A 17,841-nucleotide genomic window follows, 5' to 3' on the forward strand; every position below is an offset into this window, starting at 1 on the left:
GGTCTGTGTTTAGTACTGCACAGGGGCAGAACACAGACTTGTTCCAGGCTTACAAAGAGTGCTTTCATTTTCAGCAGAGATTTTAAATTATTATACAGAACTAGCAGTGCAGAATTCATTTCTAAGCTAATTTGTCTTTCCTTACATTATGGATTCGCTCTAAAATATTCTAGTACCACAAGTTCTGTCAGTTAATTCAATAAATTTATTTTAAATTACTTGAAAGTTTGTATTAATTCATATCCATAAATTAGTTAATAGTCTATTTTAAGCTAGCTCCTTTTTGGTCTGATGTTGATGTGCAATGTGAATAGTTCGATATATTGAAGTAGCAAGTAATAAAGAAAAATCTGTTAGGCCTAAATTACTGTTGCTTCTGTTACCAGTTCATAGAGGGAAACCTTGGACTGCAGTCAGAACTCTGCACAGCAGGTATTTCATTCAGATTTTCAAACCACAAACCAGTGTGCCCTTCCTTCATGTCTCCTGCACTGAAAGTAAATTCCTGTGGCTTTTCCATACTTGTTTCTGAAAGTAGCAGGATACATCTTTTGGGAAAGAGATGCCATTAGTTCACAAGTGGCTATAAAATGTATTGCACTACTTCAACACTTTTTTACACTTTCAGATGGGATTTCTTTTTAATTTTTCAACCCTTCTCATTCCTAGAAGACAGTAACATGCTGAGTTTAAAAGAATTAAAAAATAAATTGTAATTACTTTCTTTACAGACAAAGAATCTTTGCTAAAGAAGAGAAAAAAGAAGCAGTAAGGAAGAAATGAGATGACAAGTACGAATACATTCAGCAGCAAACAGGAAGAAATAGTAAAATCCTTTTTCACTTAAAACTATAACCACAACAAAACCAAAGTTTTAATTTTCACTATGTCAACAGATATTAACTATTTGTACTTCCTCACAAAAACTGATTTTGATCTAACCATATTAATTGTCAAGTGTCTTATGTGAACTTTTAACCCTATCTATATTCATTTAAAGAACTAATGAAACATTTAATGTATGCCGGTAATTTGATTTACCTTCCACTTGAGCCATTTGCATCTTATTTTCAGTTTGAATTTTGTAGGCTTTCACTTCAAATAAACACACTGTAAAAATTACCTCAAGGCTCTGAAACAAGAAGTACAAAGTTCAGCTCTTGTTTATCTACACCACACATGAAATTAAGATTAAGCCATTTCCATCCTACAGTCTTATCTTTCCATTTTTGAATGTGGTTAACGGCATGTTTTTAACTGCTTTATAGTTACTGAGGTGCATTTATTTCTTATACTATGCATACAAAATATTTCAAAAATCCTTGACATTGCTATGACTTAAATGCTACACAAGTAAGTAACAATTTTTCTAAATGTATATTAGTTCTTCCTTTGCAACATTGTCCCCTATATTCACACACTGAAAAGGGATTTTGTTGAAGAAACCGTGAGAAAGCAGACCTTATACACTTAATAAAAATACAAGCTCCAGTGCAATGGATTGCAGTATTTTCTAACTGAGGCAAAATACCAAATATTTATGATAACAACTTCTTAATAATAACTGAATGGCTGAAGAGGTAAAGCTTTTTTTAACACAGGCCAAAGTCAGCAACATTTCTCACTCTCTGTAGTTCCTTGCTAAAGGGCCATATGCAGGGAATTAGATTTACCAAAGTCTTCTTTGTGGTCCATAACATCCAGCTGTACAGAACAACTCCATCAATCACAAAACAAAACCATGGACAACTGATTTTTTTAGACCATTTCTCTAATTACCATGTTACATCCCCTATTAAAATATTATTAATCAGAGTAAATAACACTATTTCCTGGCTAATTTGTTTTCTGGAATTCTTTCCAACAGCAAAGTAAGCACTTGCTTGTTCACTGCTTTTGCCAGACCATATAATGGCCACTCTATGCTGCTTTTTCCTGGCTTTAGCCTTCAATTTCCTTTGGCAAAGCAGAAATCTACTAGTTTGCTCTTAATTAAGCTCATAGAACATTAATAAAAACCAAAATGAGCAAGCTAACTCAGAACTCCTGCACTTATTGGCTCAGTTTGCGCCATTCAAGAAGAATTTGACAGAGGATCTAGAAGAGGTGAGGAACAACCAGGCACTCAAGGATGAAGTGAGAAGAGAGTCTGGACCCCAAGTGTTGGATTCACAGGAAAAGTTCCACTTTCTGGCTTTAAGCCCTGGGGTAAGAGTCATAGACAGATTTCTGCTCACTCACAGCTGAGAAAAACCCAGCCTTAAGCAGCAAGAGCAATCCAAGCTGACAGGTAACAGCTGAAATATTTGCTCATTGACCACTTCTGAAAATCTGTATAAAAATGTACAGATTTCTGGCTTACCCAGCAGAAAATAAAAGAGAGGGAAGGAGATGGATGGGAGTAATTTCACTGTACACTTGAAAGCAGTCAAGTAGTTTCCTCTTCAATTATGTGAGACCCTCTTTCCCTGCAAAAGAAAGCTTCTTTTCTCCCATGGACTCAGTGGCTGGTTTCCCTTCACAGCTCAAGAGGCTGTTTCAACCACTAATTATTTCTGCTTAGGAAAAGAAATATTTATTCCACAAGCATGGCTCTCTGCCTTTAAAATGTAGAAAGGTCGGAGTGCTCAAGGAGCTTTCTGTTTGTTTTCTATCAATAACAGAAGGCACGAGCTGACAGCCATGCAGATATCCAAGTCAGCTCTAAATCCAGGGAGCTCCAGAAATGGAAACAGCCTGGTTGTCATAGCAGCAGAGCAGGATACCTGAGCTAATTACTCAGTCTGAGAGGCAGAGCTAATTAGCCCTGATGCAGCATCACACTGACACAGTTATAATCCTTCTGGGACCTTCACATACATATTGCTGATTAGACATTTCAGTTTCCTTGCAAGCAGCTCAGAGAGCTTGGCACTCAATGCTGTGCTTCACACAAACATTCAAAAGAAGAGAAAAAAGGGGGGAAAGCAAAAATATGTTCCTATAAAGAAGAAAGCAATGGAAAAGAGCTCACAAACCCCCCCAGAAAACTGGACACTGATCTGCAACACTTCCGCAAGGGAGGAGGGTGCCTGAATCCACAATGCTGCAGACCAAAGCACAACAGTAGAGGTGGGAATTTCAGTAGTGTGGGTACTGCCCCAGTCCAGTGGCCCTTAATTGAAAAAAGGGCTTTATCATTACAACAAGCTAATGTCAAAAAGTTCCTTGTTAGCTAATAATGAAAACTCAAATTTTGCTCCTGATCTAGAAATAAGAAAGCAAATACAACACCACCTGCTTTATAGGTTGTAAATTCCACAGAAAATGAACACCTACTACCAACAGACATACCTGTTTTATTTTTAAGGACTGCAAACAACATTTTTGCTGTTTTTCCACAAGGAAGTAATTTTTAACACTTACCTTTTCACCTTTCTAAGGTACTATCTTATACAAGATCCTCCATCTAGAAGCAGTAACACATTTTAAAAGGGGCAGAAACAAAAAGTGAACTGGTGAATAAATCAGTCCTTGTTAATCCTTTTTCTGCCATAGATATTGAACATAACACAATGGTAAAGACTACACAGACAAGCTGTGAATGGCAGGGACCTTTTTGTATTCTCAAATGAAAAAATCAAGCAAGATAAAGAAAAATTCTTTACATAACCATTTCACTTCTTTGTAATCTAAATCAGCAAAGGCAACATATGTACAGATTAATCAGACAAACTAGAGGAAAGATGACATGACAAGTGACCAATTCCCATGCAAATCTGCTTATTGAACTGAGATGTTTTGATCATTCAATACAAGAAGCTTCTCATTTACACCAAATAGCACCCCAAAAAAAAAAAAGATGACTGGAGTCACACTAAAACCTGATCTATGTTTTCAATGGACACACAATAAATAGATACTCAGAAGAGTTGACAAAGGACAGACATGCTTGAATATTTGGTGCATATTTATTGAATTTGAAATTGCACAAATCTTTTATGTTCACCTGCAAAAGCCACTAATTTACAACTGTTAGTACTAACAACTTAAATAATATGCCTGCTTACTCATATTTACAAGAGATCACATCTCATTCCAGCAGCAGCTACAAGCAAAGCTGGAAGATGCCAAGAGGTTCATTCAAACATCTGTGCTGCCCAAGAGAATGGGATAAACACATAAAAATCAATGTTCCTCTAAACAGAAAGGTATTTTTTCAGGGTCAAGAGTGTTGCTTAATGAAACAGTTTAGTGCTTCAATTTCTAACTAAAGCTACTAAATGGACACACACTCTTCCACCTGCTCAAAACTTCTGAAAGACACATCAAGCTAAATGTACTTTACATATACATAGATATCAAGTGATTCTAAGCACTACTGAAATGGTAGATTTATAAATCTAGCATCACAATTTCCTGAGAAACTTCATTCCAAGTTAGTTGTCCTCCTTTCAGTTAATGACCACAAACTTAGATACATTATCAGTCGGCACTTAGATCCAACTTTGGGAAAGGAGGCTGGAGAATGCAAGACAATGTTAGTGGAGCAAACTGAAAAGAAGAAAATTAAGGAAGATAAAGCAGTCATTGAGATTCACAAGGGGCTGTTATCTATCAGAAATAGAAAAAAGCAAGGATGTCAACCAAGTCTCTAATGGGAAATAAGGATATAATAATATATGGGCTTCGCCATATATATATAAAAAAGAATCCTGGTCTTACTCACAAGATACAAAACAGCCCCCTATTTCTAATTTCCATTAAGGAAAGCTTGGTATGCACTTTACCCTAAGTGGACTACCAATAAAATCCACTCTCTTCTGATAAGCTCTTATTTATTCTAGAAAACAAGCATATTACTGGAAACTGGAAAGAATTACACTGTTTGCCAGAATTTTAACTCTGTTCTACAGCTGTTACTATAGCCACTGCAAAAATTCCAACACAAAATCTTGCCAAAACATTGTAGAGTTGAGGGATAAGTAATTTTTGCTTCCTTTCTCCTACCATTGCTGTTTGGGACCAGAAGGCACTGGAAGAAGCTCAGCAGAGACACTCCTGGGATACAGAGCAGAGCACTGAAAATGGAAAGTCACCACTCAAAGAAAAGCCAAGTAAGTCAATGCCATCAGGCACTCCCAGCCAGTAACAGAAAGCTTTTCTGGGAAGCACTTGCTCCAGCAGCATATGGCTGACAGTGGGCATTCAGCCTGCATCACTCACCAACAAGGGGTTTAAAAAATAGGAATCTTATCAGAGTGCTGCTTTCCCTAATGAGGAGAAAGAAAGGGAGAATAAATTAGAGAGCAGCAGGGGAATGAAGATATTTATGACATGCTTTCACCAAAAGCTTGCATCAACAAGAATATAAACATTTGGCCAAAGATGCCTTTGGTTTAATGCTGCCCAAATTCTTACAAATAAGCTTGTGGGGTTGCTTTTTTTCCGCATACACCTTCAGGAGAGAGTTAAAAAATAAGAAAAAGCACACAGAATACAACTACTTTCACATAAGCTGCCAAACACAACTGAAAAATGTTTCAGGGGTTCTGTGTGAACAGTGCAGACATTGACACAGTAAATGTCTAAGCCCTAACCTTCAGCCCTTTCACAGTATGCTCCCAGAGCTTCTGTCTTTCCTGTCATCCACAAAATAAGTTTATTTCCTTCAGCTAAGAAAAAGGGTTGCAGAAGCTGCTGATGGTTCCTATTTCTTTTCTCTGATTCTTTTAACTACTTAAGACTTCACCTTACACTTAAGAAGAAAGAAAAGAGACTTCTATCCAGACCATTTGATGCCTAAAGGTGTATTCCTACATCAGATACAAAATGAAGAAATAGAACTTCTGACTCGTGGGTTGTTTTCAACTCTATTCAAAGTAAATTCTAGGAAGCATCAGAAAACAGTAAACAGTTTGGTTCTGGGCACTACAGAGAGAGTGAAACTGTCTCTTTTCAAGGCTGAGTTAACTGAAAAAAGACAACACATGAAAAATTCATTAGAAGGCACAGTGTGGCAACAGAATGCTGGAATGGCTGACTGCTGCACGCCTAGTAATGGAGATTGCATAAGCAGGGTATAAAAGGCAGGGCACTCGCTGCTGACGTGACAGAGTATCACAGAAGAACAAATTACACTGGTGCTTCATCCACAGGAAATCTTTCTTGCTAATTGAAGTGAACTGAAGCTGACTCTTTCCTCTTCAGTTTAAAAAAAATAATTTCCTAAAAAGACAGAAAAAGTAACAAAGTTAAGGCATAGTTACCTACTAATTTTTGCAATTAAAAAACTGGGAAGAAACAGAAAGGGGAAATAAAGATAGGCCTACCTGGAGTACCAGATCTTTTGTCTCCTGCTGCTGATGAGTAGAGTCTCTGTGAGGATTTGTACACTTTAGCATGATGACAGAGAAAGGGTAGCCCTTGACAAACAAGCTTTAAATCAAATTATTCTGGAATGCAGACAATATTTCTGTACAAACCATGCACATAAGGAGTACCAATCCAAGTGTCTCCCCCATCTTTATCAGCATTTGCATTAACACACGTTGTAGGTCAGATTTATTCTATACAATTTGTTTCCCATGTTCTGTACCTCGACATCCTGAACACTGGATAAAGAAGTTGATTAAATCCAGAAGTGCTATGTCCCTGTCTTGTTTATATGATTCAATCCAGTCGTCCACCACAGACTGTCAAGAAAAAAAGAATACTTATCAGAGACTCTCAAAAAGTGTTTTATTAAAGCCAAATGATTTATTCTTTTCAGAAAATAATTTTATAATTGAGCATTTATTTTGCATAATTATACATATGTACAAATTCAGGAATCTATGCACCTTCTCTCAAGGTGGAGACAGAACAAATATTGTTAGATAGCAGAACTACATGCACCATTTTCTGTATCATATTGTATAACCACAAGTTCAAGTTGAAATTACTGTAATTCCTCAAAACTACTTTGAGCATTTTTTCAGTTTTAAAATTGTGTTGAAAAAAACAAACACAGTTACTCCATTCAGAATGACCAACATATATTCCCAGAAAACTGATGAGTAGAAATACTTCAGGATAAATAGTGGTTTCATATTGCATAATGAGTATCTCAGCATTTATAAAGGCCAAAGTAGTACATGAGTCACTCAGGAACACTGTAAACAGTTCAGGAAAAAAAGATATAATGAGGAATACACAGTCAATAAAATAATACACATAAGTTGGACTTAGGGTGCTTGTAAGCTACCTGGATCAAAGGATAGGAAACTGTTTTTAACTGCCCTCAGAACTACAGTTAACCAGTAGATATTTTTATCATCTCTGATATTCCAAGCTGCTCAGCTACATAAATACTGTAGGTAAGGAATTGTTTATATTTAATGTAATCAAATATTATGCTTTACTTATTTTATGAGGGAAAAGATAAACTTTTCTGTTCAGCACATGCAATAGCATTCATTAGGGAAAGCTTGATTATGTTATCAGAGCACACCTTGCAAATAGATTAGTTTATTCTGTACAGTCCAGGTCTACAAAGAATTTCTATAAAATTAAACTTAAAAAAACACACAGACATACAAACACATCCTCATGCCCACACAACTGGCTTCTACCATTCTGAAAAGGAATCAACAGGAAAGACAAAAAAATCCAAACAATTTGATCTCTTAGAAAAATCTGCCTTTTTCTAAATTAGTAGCTGTAAGGAGGGATCTTGAAAAATCCCCCTGCAGTTTCCAGTTTATCCAAGTGCAAACTCCCAAGACTACCAGTGGGCCCTTGGCAGGTGTACGAGGAAAAGGACGCAGCAAACCAGTTGTGCATGTAGCAGAGACACACAGAGCTCCGAAGTAAGCCAAAGCACTCCATGTTTAACACTCATCACTACACTCACCCTTGAGCCAGGAGCAGACTAGCAGTACCATCATGTTATTCAACAACCAGCATGGATCTCTAAACATTCCATTTGCCAGGAAACTCAGTTTTCACAGGTTTTGCCTCCCAAAACACACACACACACACACACACACACCCCATAGGAGAAGCAATCTTAAAAAGGGGTCCATCTGCTACTTAGAAGAAATTAGAAAGCAAGTGTAAGCTTCACACAAATTGAGGAATCATGAAGCAGCAGCACAAAACCAGTTATCTAGAATGTTATTATCACCAGTTATCTCACTGTTATTTCATCATGAATTCAGATCTGTTCCTGGAAGTATCAATCATTTCAATCAAGCAGCAAAATTCTCCAGGGCATATAAACCAAATGTAGCCAAATGCAAAAAGTATTTACCACACCAAATATTGACAGAGCTTAATGACCAGGCTGTTGGTGTACTACCAATTTACAAGATCTGTTTGAACAGCTCTGTTACTGTAGATATCAGAACAACATGCAATTGCCAGAGCTATTTTTTACAGTGAAGAAAATAGCAGCTGTCCTGGAACACATGACAGATTCACCTGCTCAACAGGGCTTATACACGTTGAGAAAAGCATAAGAAAAGAGCAAGAATACACTGATATTTCTGGGTTACTGTCCCAGACCATTAAGACCCCAGCAAATTTCTTCTCTCAAGGATGTGTCTGTCTAAACCAGCTTTATATCTACATCATCTTGCAGCAGTGTGCAAGGGTTAATTATTCACAGCAAAATAAAAGAAAAATTGTGTTTTAAACTTGCCAATTCTTAGATCCATTTGGTGTGGCCCAATTCTTACGAAACAAGGAAAAACAAACCCTAAGCCCCTGTTTGCATTTTCCATTCTTCCATCCAGCCGACTCTTCCTAGGCAGAATAATCCTACTCTGTGCCATGTGGCTTGCCCAGAAATAATTCTGTATCTTTATCCTTGCCCACTCTTGTCACACATCTCTTGACAGTTTCTGAAGTCTACTATATTCTTCTTTGAGCCTGTGAAACCTCGGCTGCTTTTTCTGAGTGTTAATAACTAGTTTCCCAGCATCTGTTCATTGTCCACAGCTGGGTTTCACAGAAAATACTCCCCGTGGAAGTAGGGCTGGCCTAAGAAATTCCCTCCCACGTTCAGTCTTACTCCTGTTTGTTGTTACAACTCACTGCCCCTTCAGCTATACCACTGCAGCTTCTCATGCACTGTGCTATAAATACTGCTAATGAACCCACCTGGACTTAAAAAAGGGAGAGCCAAGGGAAGAAATGTGAAGGAATACCTTTAAATTTTGCTTCTGCTTTTTTTTTTACAATTATTTAAATTATTTTTGCAGCACTATCTCAAACTTCAGCATCAGTGCAGCTCCCTCTATTTTCTGTCTCTTGTACAAAAAGAATCGCGTGGGACACGCTGTGTCCTTGGGCACTGGGGGCCACTCTCTCCTGCCAGCGTGGCACTTGCACTTTCAACCCAGAACCATCATGCAATTCACAGAAAAATAAAGACAACTGGCTCATCTCCAGACTTAGGGACCAGACTTGAGGCAATGCAGAGCCTTCAGTGGCAGCAGTACATAAAAAAAGCAGAAAAATCAGAGCAAAGGTTCTCAGAGGGATAGCAAGCAAAGACTGTCTTGACCTCCCAGAGAACTGACAAAGCTATAAGTAAAATCTGAATTTGTGGGTAGGGTCCATTTGATCAAAGCTGGCATGCACAAGCTCCTCAGTGCCTTGGCACTCATCACTATGTGTGACACAACAGAGTCAGTGTTCAGGGAGCTGCCAGTGTAACTCCTTGCTCTGAACCTGTGGAGAGCTGAGAGGGCTCCTGCTGCACAATGCTTGTGTTTGCCCCAAGAGAGCTCCACTGACTCAGAGGCTGTGGGTGACAAGTCACATACAAGCACCTGAGCTGCCACATCAGCACAGAGCCACACAAACTGCATTCACTAAGCCCTAAAAATCCGTGCCCCATAGTAGCAGCCACAGACACACACTCAGCCCCTCACGCACACTTGGCATGCTGGCTGCTTAATTTTGTTAGAGATTACAGTTTATGGCACCAGGAGATAATGAAGCCAGACTACATATGCTACAGCAGTCGGAAGTCAATCAAACTGTTGACTTCTGATGTAACAGAAAAGAGCTATAAAAACTGAAAACACTAGATGAATAAATAAAAATGACACACTTCAGACCCAAAAGAGATACAAGTATCAACTAAACCAAGACAGAACAGCAGTAATCCAAACACCAGGAAAAAAGATGGAATACAAGCAAAAAAGGAATCAAACCACAGGCAGCAGTGTAGCAAATGGTGCAACATACAAGCCTTGCCAGAAATGGAATTATTTTGCATAAATATGCATAGACAGACAACTCCTATTAAAAATAAGGATTTCTAACCAACAGGCCCCAGGTTACAACAAACCCTCTTTTTATACATAATCCAACGGCAAACTCAGGGAAATGACCCACATTTGATCACCTTGCCCAAAACCTCCTGTTCTTGCCTCTCCCTGTCACCTGTCCAAGCACAGATCATTAACACCTCAAAGGCACTTGTGGTGACAGGAGGGAAAGACCAGGTGGCTCTTTGGGAAAGGAGGTAGCTACAAGCAGATTCCATCCCCCAGGATTCATGCCTACAAGGATCCCTGCCTACTTCCACAAAACACCTAGGAAAGATGGCAGCAATAGATTGCATGAACCCCAGTGGTGCCTATCTGCTTCCAGATGTTTTGACCTTCAGATGCAGTGGGGAGCATGGATTTACCATATGGAAATGTGCACTTACATGGTGTTCATGAAATGCATAATAAATTCTGTATTCTGAGGTGGCATGGGATCTATAGGACATGCTTCAGCCTGCCCAGGGGCAGCACATCCATGCTTTTGGGATTCACCAACTTCAAGGCACACACAAGGAAAAGGCTCCTTTGTCAACAAGCTCAATTACACAGATAAAACCTCCAAATGACTCCGGTAACATCAACAACCCTGCTCCACTCCCTGCTGTCAGGACACATCCAGACATATAAGCACACACACTGACATAGATATACACAGACACATACATGCACTACGTGTCTGGGTCAGTCAACAAGTCCATACAGGTACATTACAAAAATAAGAACCAACTTTTTTTTTTTTTTTTTTTTTTTTTTTTTTTTTTTTTTTTTTTATGAAATGGCTTCTATTCTTATGAGAACTGAGAAAAAAAATCGAAGTTTCCTGCAAATGGAAGATGACGTATGGTACAAATACAGAGTTAGTACAGAGATTTTCCAAAGCCTGCAAGAGTTTTCAAGAGAATCTCAAAGAAATGAGCTCTCTGACGAGTCTGTTTTAAAAACTACCATGGAGCATGATTTGAAGAATATGCCAGGTAAGCAACCCTACAGAAATAAGAAGCCTAAATGAAGTCAAGCAAGTAGCAGAATAGATCCAAAGTCTGAGTAAACAACTTCAAATCAATCAACTTGCAGAAATATTGACATTCACATCTGAAAGTCTGCTAAAAGATAAACCAAAGCATTTTATGGTACTGAAAAGGAACAGCAGCTTGGGGTTGCCAGTAAAAGCGAGTCAGATGCAATGAATGAAACAATGAAGCCAGTGATCTTATTATCTCCTTTAGGCTTTGCAGCTATGAATCCCTTTCATATTCCTCCAGTGCAAGACAATTTAGGAGCATTAAGTGCTGGAGGAACCAGAGGGACTGACTGCAGAGGACACCTTGCCAGCTTGTGTAAATTAGCACAGTCCCACTAAATATTAATGAAAGTTGATTTCAAAAAAAGCTATTTCACAATTTCAATTAAGTAACAATCTGGAACAGTGCTACAAACAAAAGGGAAAACAAATGACAACATATACAAAGTGCGTATTAAAATGGAAGATCTGAGTCAACTGTAAACCAAGGCAAATCGAGTATAAAGAACTTTAAATAATCTGCCATTTCATACAACTGATCATGGACATGCTTCATTTACAGTGAACATAAAAGAAAAAAAATTACTCTAGAATGAGTGTGAAATGCGTTTACATCAAGGTAAGAGAAAATCCAAATATCAAAGCTTATGCTAACAATTTCTGCCAAAAACCCAAAGTCACTCAAATGAAATTTGAAACTGATTAAAAAAGGAATGCACAGTGAAATAAAATATTTCAATAACTTGTATAAAGAGCAACTCAAATAGAAAAGTAGAAAATATACTTTAACATATAGTGAGAAGAACTTAGTACACCAAAAATAAGGACCTAAGGGAAAAAAGGCAAGTAGTGAGAGACTTAAAACACTCTGCATAAAAATTTTTAAGTGAATCTGTTCAGGCTGGGTTTCTTAAAAAAAAATAAAATAAAAGCCTTTTAAGGATAAATTCTGTGAAAACTGAAGAAATTACACAGATGGCTACTGTGGAGAAAGTAGTTCCTAATGTGTGAAAGTATGTGCAGTTTAGATTGGGCAGCACACTCTAGGATGAGTGCCTGGCTGCATGCCAAACTGCAGGTGGTAAGTCTAATATACACCCAGTGAAAACCTAATACAAGGATAATAAAAATGAACTGCAGCTTGAGGATATGCACTTCATTCTTTCTCTCTAAGGATCATAATTTTAAATTATCAAAGGGTTCATACTTTGCTAACACCTATCATGCACTTCCTGATAACCCAAATTTATTCTCTTTTAAAAAAAACCCCAAAAATCTCACTTTAGATAAAAGTAAGTAAAGATGGGAAAAATCGTATTATGCAGTGTCTACCCATGGAACTTTTTATTTTCTGAAGCACAGAATGGAAAGGAATGCAATCCTAGAAGCATTTCTTCCCAACAAAACAAAGGGATTTATACTCTCCATAAAGGATTATCTGTTTGGCATTTTGTGCAAATACATATTTCTATGTAGTCGACTGGTTATTAAATATCATTACACAGGGAAATCAATATAACATGTTACACTGAACCATTTGGGAGAAAAAGCGCTGCCACAAGAAAAAGAGATTTGTTTTCTTAAGGGAATCTTAGAATGGTAAAGGTTAACTGGCATTACACTGAATGCATAAAAGATACTGGGAAAATTCTGCTTTCAAATGCAGTAAAATCACAGGAAGTCCTGAGGCTGGGCACTCTTGTCCAGCAGACCCACACTATTCAAAGCAGCAGTTCCTCAGCTGAGAGCTCAAAAAAGGTGGGTGCACCATACAAAGCTCTCACCAAGAAGATTTTCTAAGGTGATACAGAACTTTTGCAGGTGCTCATCTCTCACAGTTGACATGTTACACCATTTCCAAGGGGCTGTGTCTGTTTAAGTTGAGCCAATCACAAGCATGAATGATGCTACAAAGCAGCAAAACTGCTCTTAAACATTGCTAGCACAGTTTGTAAAGGGTTCACAGATCACTCCAGATGCTTCAAATAACATCAGCATTCTAGAGAGCAAAAGACGTCTCTGCCTTCAAGTATAATGAGTATTTTCAGATACAAATGCTTTCACAAAATGCACTACTGGCACTCGTGTCCACATTAACAGCCAAATCATCTCACATCTTATTAAATCACAAGGGAAAAAAAGTCTTGTGTGACGACTGCAGAAAAATTCATTTGGTATTAAGGGATACTCCTCTAATTAATTGATGCTTCATCTGGTGGCTAAATTGTTCCCAGTGTAACAACTATAAAAGCATGCACCTAGTTTTTATTTTTTTTTCTTTTAATTCAGTACCATATAATCAAAAGCAAAGCAAGATTATGCTACAGAAGAAATCTGCCTAACAAAATGAAAATACTAGTTTAAATGTTAATAATAGATAGTTATTTTGCCCAGTAAACTTTAGAGATTGCATACTCAAACTCCTAAAGAGTTTCCAAGATAATCTGGGGAAACCCTAAGTTATTATTTATTCCTCAAGCTGAAGGATACAGCAGTTAAAATACAATAAGGGACAATTAAACTGAAACATGCCTTTAACACAAAAAACGTGGGTAATACTTAATGTATGTCTGTATATTTTTAACCCTCAAAGACCTTTGCTTTCACAAATAGCTGAGGGAGACACAGAGACGTGATCCAGCAAAAAAACACTTTTGGAGGAGAAAAGGAACTCAGAGAAAAGAGAGCCACTCTCTTAAGACTGCTGAGAATACAGAGACCACAGCAGCTCTGAGCTGCAAACAGTCACATGTACCCAAAATCACCCAAAATTCTTTTTTGCCACCTTATTCCCTTTCTTAACTGCTGCTGTCAGAGACAGGCTGTTGGAGTTTTGGTGCAACCCAGTTACAGCTGCTCTGATGTTCTTAATCTCAAGGATCTATTTCTTGAGATTCCTCCTGCATAAGGTAAATACAATTATACAGTCACCCGAATCAGGAGTAAGTCTGACCTACTGCCAGAGATGGACCTCTCATGGCAAGGTAAGCAGTGCTACAAATACTGCTTTACCTGGACAGGGAGGGAACCTCAAAGGACACAAATCCCTATGTGCCAAGATGTGCAGCTAAGAACAGGGAAGAACCCCATGCATCCCTGATTTCTGGAAAGACAAAGAAAAACTGGTGGTACAATGAACAATTCCATTTCAACACACTAGATATTTGGATACTTGTCTTAAAATACTTGCTGGCATATAATGGAGCCATATTTATTCTGAACTATGTCTAATCAACACCAAGATTTTATTACTTGAGCATAAGCAGAGGTGGCAATTTTTTAAAGTTTGGATTTTTTTTCCTCAAAATCAGCCCCTACTCTGTAGTGAGCTGCTAACATCAATTAAGGGTGATTGGTAATGCATGGAATACTGAAGAATTATCAAGGCACAGATCTGTTCATGTTTTGGTACTGAACACCTTCTAGAACGACTGATGATCCATTCTCTCTGATGTTCTGGGGAAACAAAACCCCTTTGCAGACAAGAAAGCAGAACACTTCTGTTTGTTTGACCACTAATAGCACAAACTTCATTACAGATAACTGGTCAGAAGTAACTTGAGAAATTTGCAGTCTGAGTCCTAAACAAAATCTGATCTTATCACAAGTTTTTTAGTTCCCTGTTACCTTAACAGCAGGCTCAGACACCAGTGTAGAGATGTCTGCATATTTTAGCCAGCAGTCAGTCTCTGCCTGAGTGGATCAGCTGGAAGAGCTCACCCAAGCCGTCATTCACCCAGTGGCCAGCTGAGCACATGAGAAACACTGAGAGAGACCATTCTGCCTATGGAAATTCAGAGTCAAGAAATGCAGAGGATATAGCTATCACCATAAAATGATGTAACTAAAAAATAAATATATGGAAGAGATAAATGACAAAAAGCAGAAGAGTATCATGTTTGACTACGAAAACAAAAACCACTAAAGAATTTTTATGAACAGTCTTAATGGAGTAACACTTGAAAATGTACCTGCAGAAAGTATGAGCAGAAGGTCATGTCAGACTTCACACACAGAAAGCTGCTGACCGAACAACTTCTGAAGCACTGACTGTACAAAAGGTTACAGAGCAAATGAAAAACACTGACAAAACCACTTGATACCAACCTAAAGTGGGCATCAAACAGATTTACACAGTTCAAGAAAGACACAAGCAGCACCCAGTGACAGAGGCAAAGAGCAGGCCTGGAGTTATTATTGTGCTTGAAATACAAAAAAATTAAACTGATTTTATTCCCCTGGAAGAAGCAACCAGCAGTAAGCCTGAAGAGAAGCAATAAATGAATCCTGCTGTGAGAACCAAAATAGAAAAGCTTAGAAGAAGTGAAAATTGAATTCAGCAACAGACTTTTATGAATTGGCATCACAAAGCCAGAAAAATCTAACAACTAAAAAAATTCTGAGAGCAAACAGCAGGAGCAGATAGATCAGAAATGAAAGTACATGATTTCCACATAATCTCAGAATATATTAATTCAATTTTCCTGGGTTTTCATTGCTGGAAGCAAACTTAGGAGCACCAGGGGGAAAAAAAAAAAAAAAAAAAAAAAAAAAAAAAAAAAAAAAAAAAAAAAAAAAAAAAAAAAAAGGTCTGTTCATATTACAGGGAAAGAACTAAATATTGAGAAATAATATGTTTGGCCAAATACAAATATATGGCACTTGGTCAAAAACTGCAATATTGACAAAATTGCTAAAATTGAACAAAGAAAACTGCATCAAAACTATGAAAAACATAAATGCCAAGCATTCCTAATTGTTACATCAAAATCCCTGATCTATTACAGGAAAATACAAGTATAAAGACACCAATAAGTTTGGTTTACAGAACCTTGGTTTCACATGAGATGATTGTCTGAAAGTGCAAGTTAAAAAAATTTAAATCACATTTTAATTGCATTTTATTTCCTACTATAGGATTTCTTTGATTTTTTAGAGTATTTTTACCAACAATAATTTTTTCAAAGGTGCTCAAGCAATGCATTCTCCTGAAATTAGGGCTCAAGTCGTTTATGCCTGTTTGCACCCCAGGCCTTCAAATACTCTTGCCTGTTCCTATTTCCATATAATCTCTCCCCTGCTTAGATGGTGCTGTGTATTTTTTCTCCTACCTGCAGGCTTGGCATGAGTTAAACGCATGTTTGTGTCTGTGCATATGTGATTTGTGGATACAGTAATGTATATGTGAATACACAGACACACATCCACCCAGACATGCATATACAAATGCTCCACTTCTCAAAACAATTTCTTTGTATCTGAATTTCAAAGGTTTCTTAATACAAACATGCAGACAATTTCTTTTTCTGTATTTAATCTGCAGAAGACTTGTGTAGGCATCTCTTTTGAAACAGATAAAATGTATCAAAGTCAATTCCTCATACACACAGAGTAATCAAATATCAAAGCAGTTGCTCATTCCTTTCCAATTGGCTTCTGCAAATATCAATAAATCTAAGCCAACTATACTACATAAAGTATATTGTACGTTCTGTGCCACAGTAAAACCAGAAAATAGACTCCAGATGTTTCCTCAATTTCTGCCAAAAACAAAATTTGAAAAAGTGCTGAACACCAAACAAAGTTGGAAGCTCTTGCAAGAAAAAATAAAGGCATAATGAATCCATAGCTTTGTTAGGAATAAATTTGTTCTGTCTTCACCTACTCGATAAGAAGGGTCAATCCTGAATAAGTGTAAACACAGAAACAATGAAGTACAAAATTTTTCATTTCCTTTCTGTGTATTACTTCTTTAAAATTACATCTCAGACTTTCCACATATTTCAGACAGAAAATTTTCAACAACTCTCACCTCTCACTCATTTGAAATATTTGATTCCTCTGGGACTTAAAGAGGCTTAGCTTTTAGCTACACTGAAGTAATATTGAGAATGGGACTTAGCACCTAATTTTCCTAATTTGTACTTTTCTGATGTTAGTCAGCATCAAAACAAACTAACTGCTACTGCTTAAATCTTGTGTTGCTGAAATGCAAAGTAAAGGAGGTTTGCTTAAACAGTCCTTCAGAGCAGAAATGATTGCTGGCTTTAGACTGTATGGGCTGAAGAGTGTTTTGGGCCCATCGTTTCTCCTTTGAGTACCAAAATCCAGAGCTGCAGAATAGCAGCTTACTAAAACCACACAACACTGTTAAAACCAATCCTCTGTGCAGGGTCTTGAGGTGCAACTCACCTGGCCCCACATTTCCTGTAAAGACCTCCGACCTGATCAAAACATAAGAGTAAGAAACATTTCTAGAGGCAACTAGGACGATCTTATTTATTTTACAATGAAAAATTTGCCTTCAGGTTGTGCCAGTGTTTTCCTTCAGACTCAGTGGAAGTCTAGGCAAATAGTTTATCCTTCACCTCCTGTCCTGATGGGGACAGCAGGAATGCAAGATCTAGTGCAAAGGGCTCCAAACTGCTTGTGTGAGCAGGTATTCTTGAAAAAAAAAAGTGAACAAAAAATGCTTGGATTCACCGTTATTTTCATACACTTTTTGCCCATATAAAG

General features: G+C 37.6%; 1 protein-coding gene across 3 annotated transcripts in view; it reads right to left on the reverse strand.

The window, feature by feature from the left end:
• The window catches only part of STAG1 (STAG1 cohesin complex component), a 168,337-nt gene that overhangs the window by 93,296 nt on the left and 57,200 nt on the right, over nucleotides 1-17,841 (reverse strand). For all 3 annotated transcript variants that reach the window (XM_066326193.1, XM_066326191.1, XM_066326192.1), the window contains one exon: nucleotides 6,578-6,674. In XM_066326193.1, the coding sequence (XP_066182290.1) occupies nucleotides 6,578-6,674 (97 nt within the window). The remainder of the gene's footprint in view (nucleotides 1-6,577; nucleotides 6,675-17,841) is intronic.

The sequence above is a fragment of the Sylvia atricapilla genome, chromosome 10, assembly GCF_009819655.1.
Source record: "Sylvia atricapilla isolate bSylAtr1 chromosome 10, bSylAtr1.pri, whole genome shotgun sequence".
Taxonomy (NCBI): Eukaryota; Metazoa; Chordata; class Aves; order Passeriformes; family Sylviidae; genus Sylvia; species Sylvia atricapilla.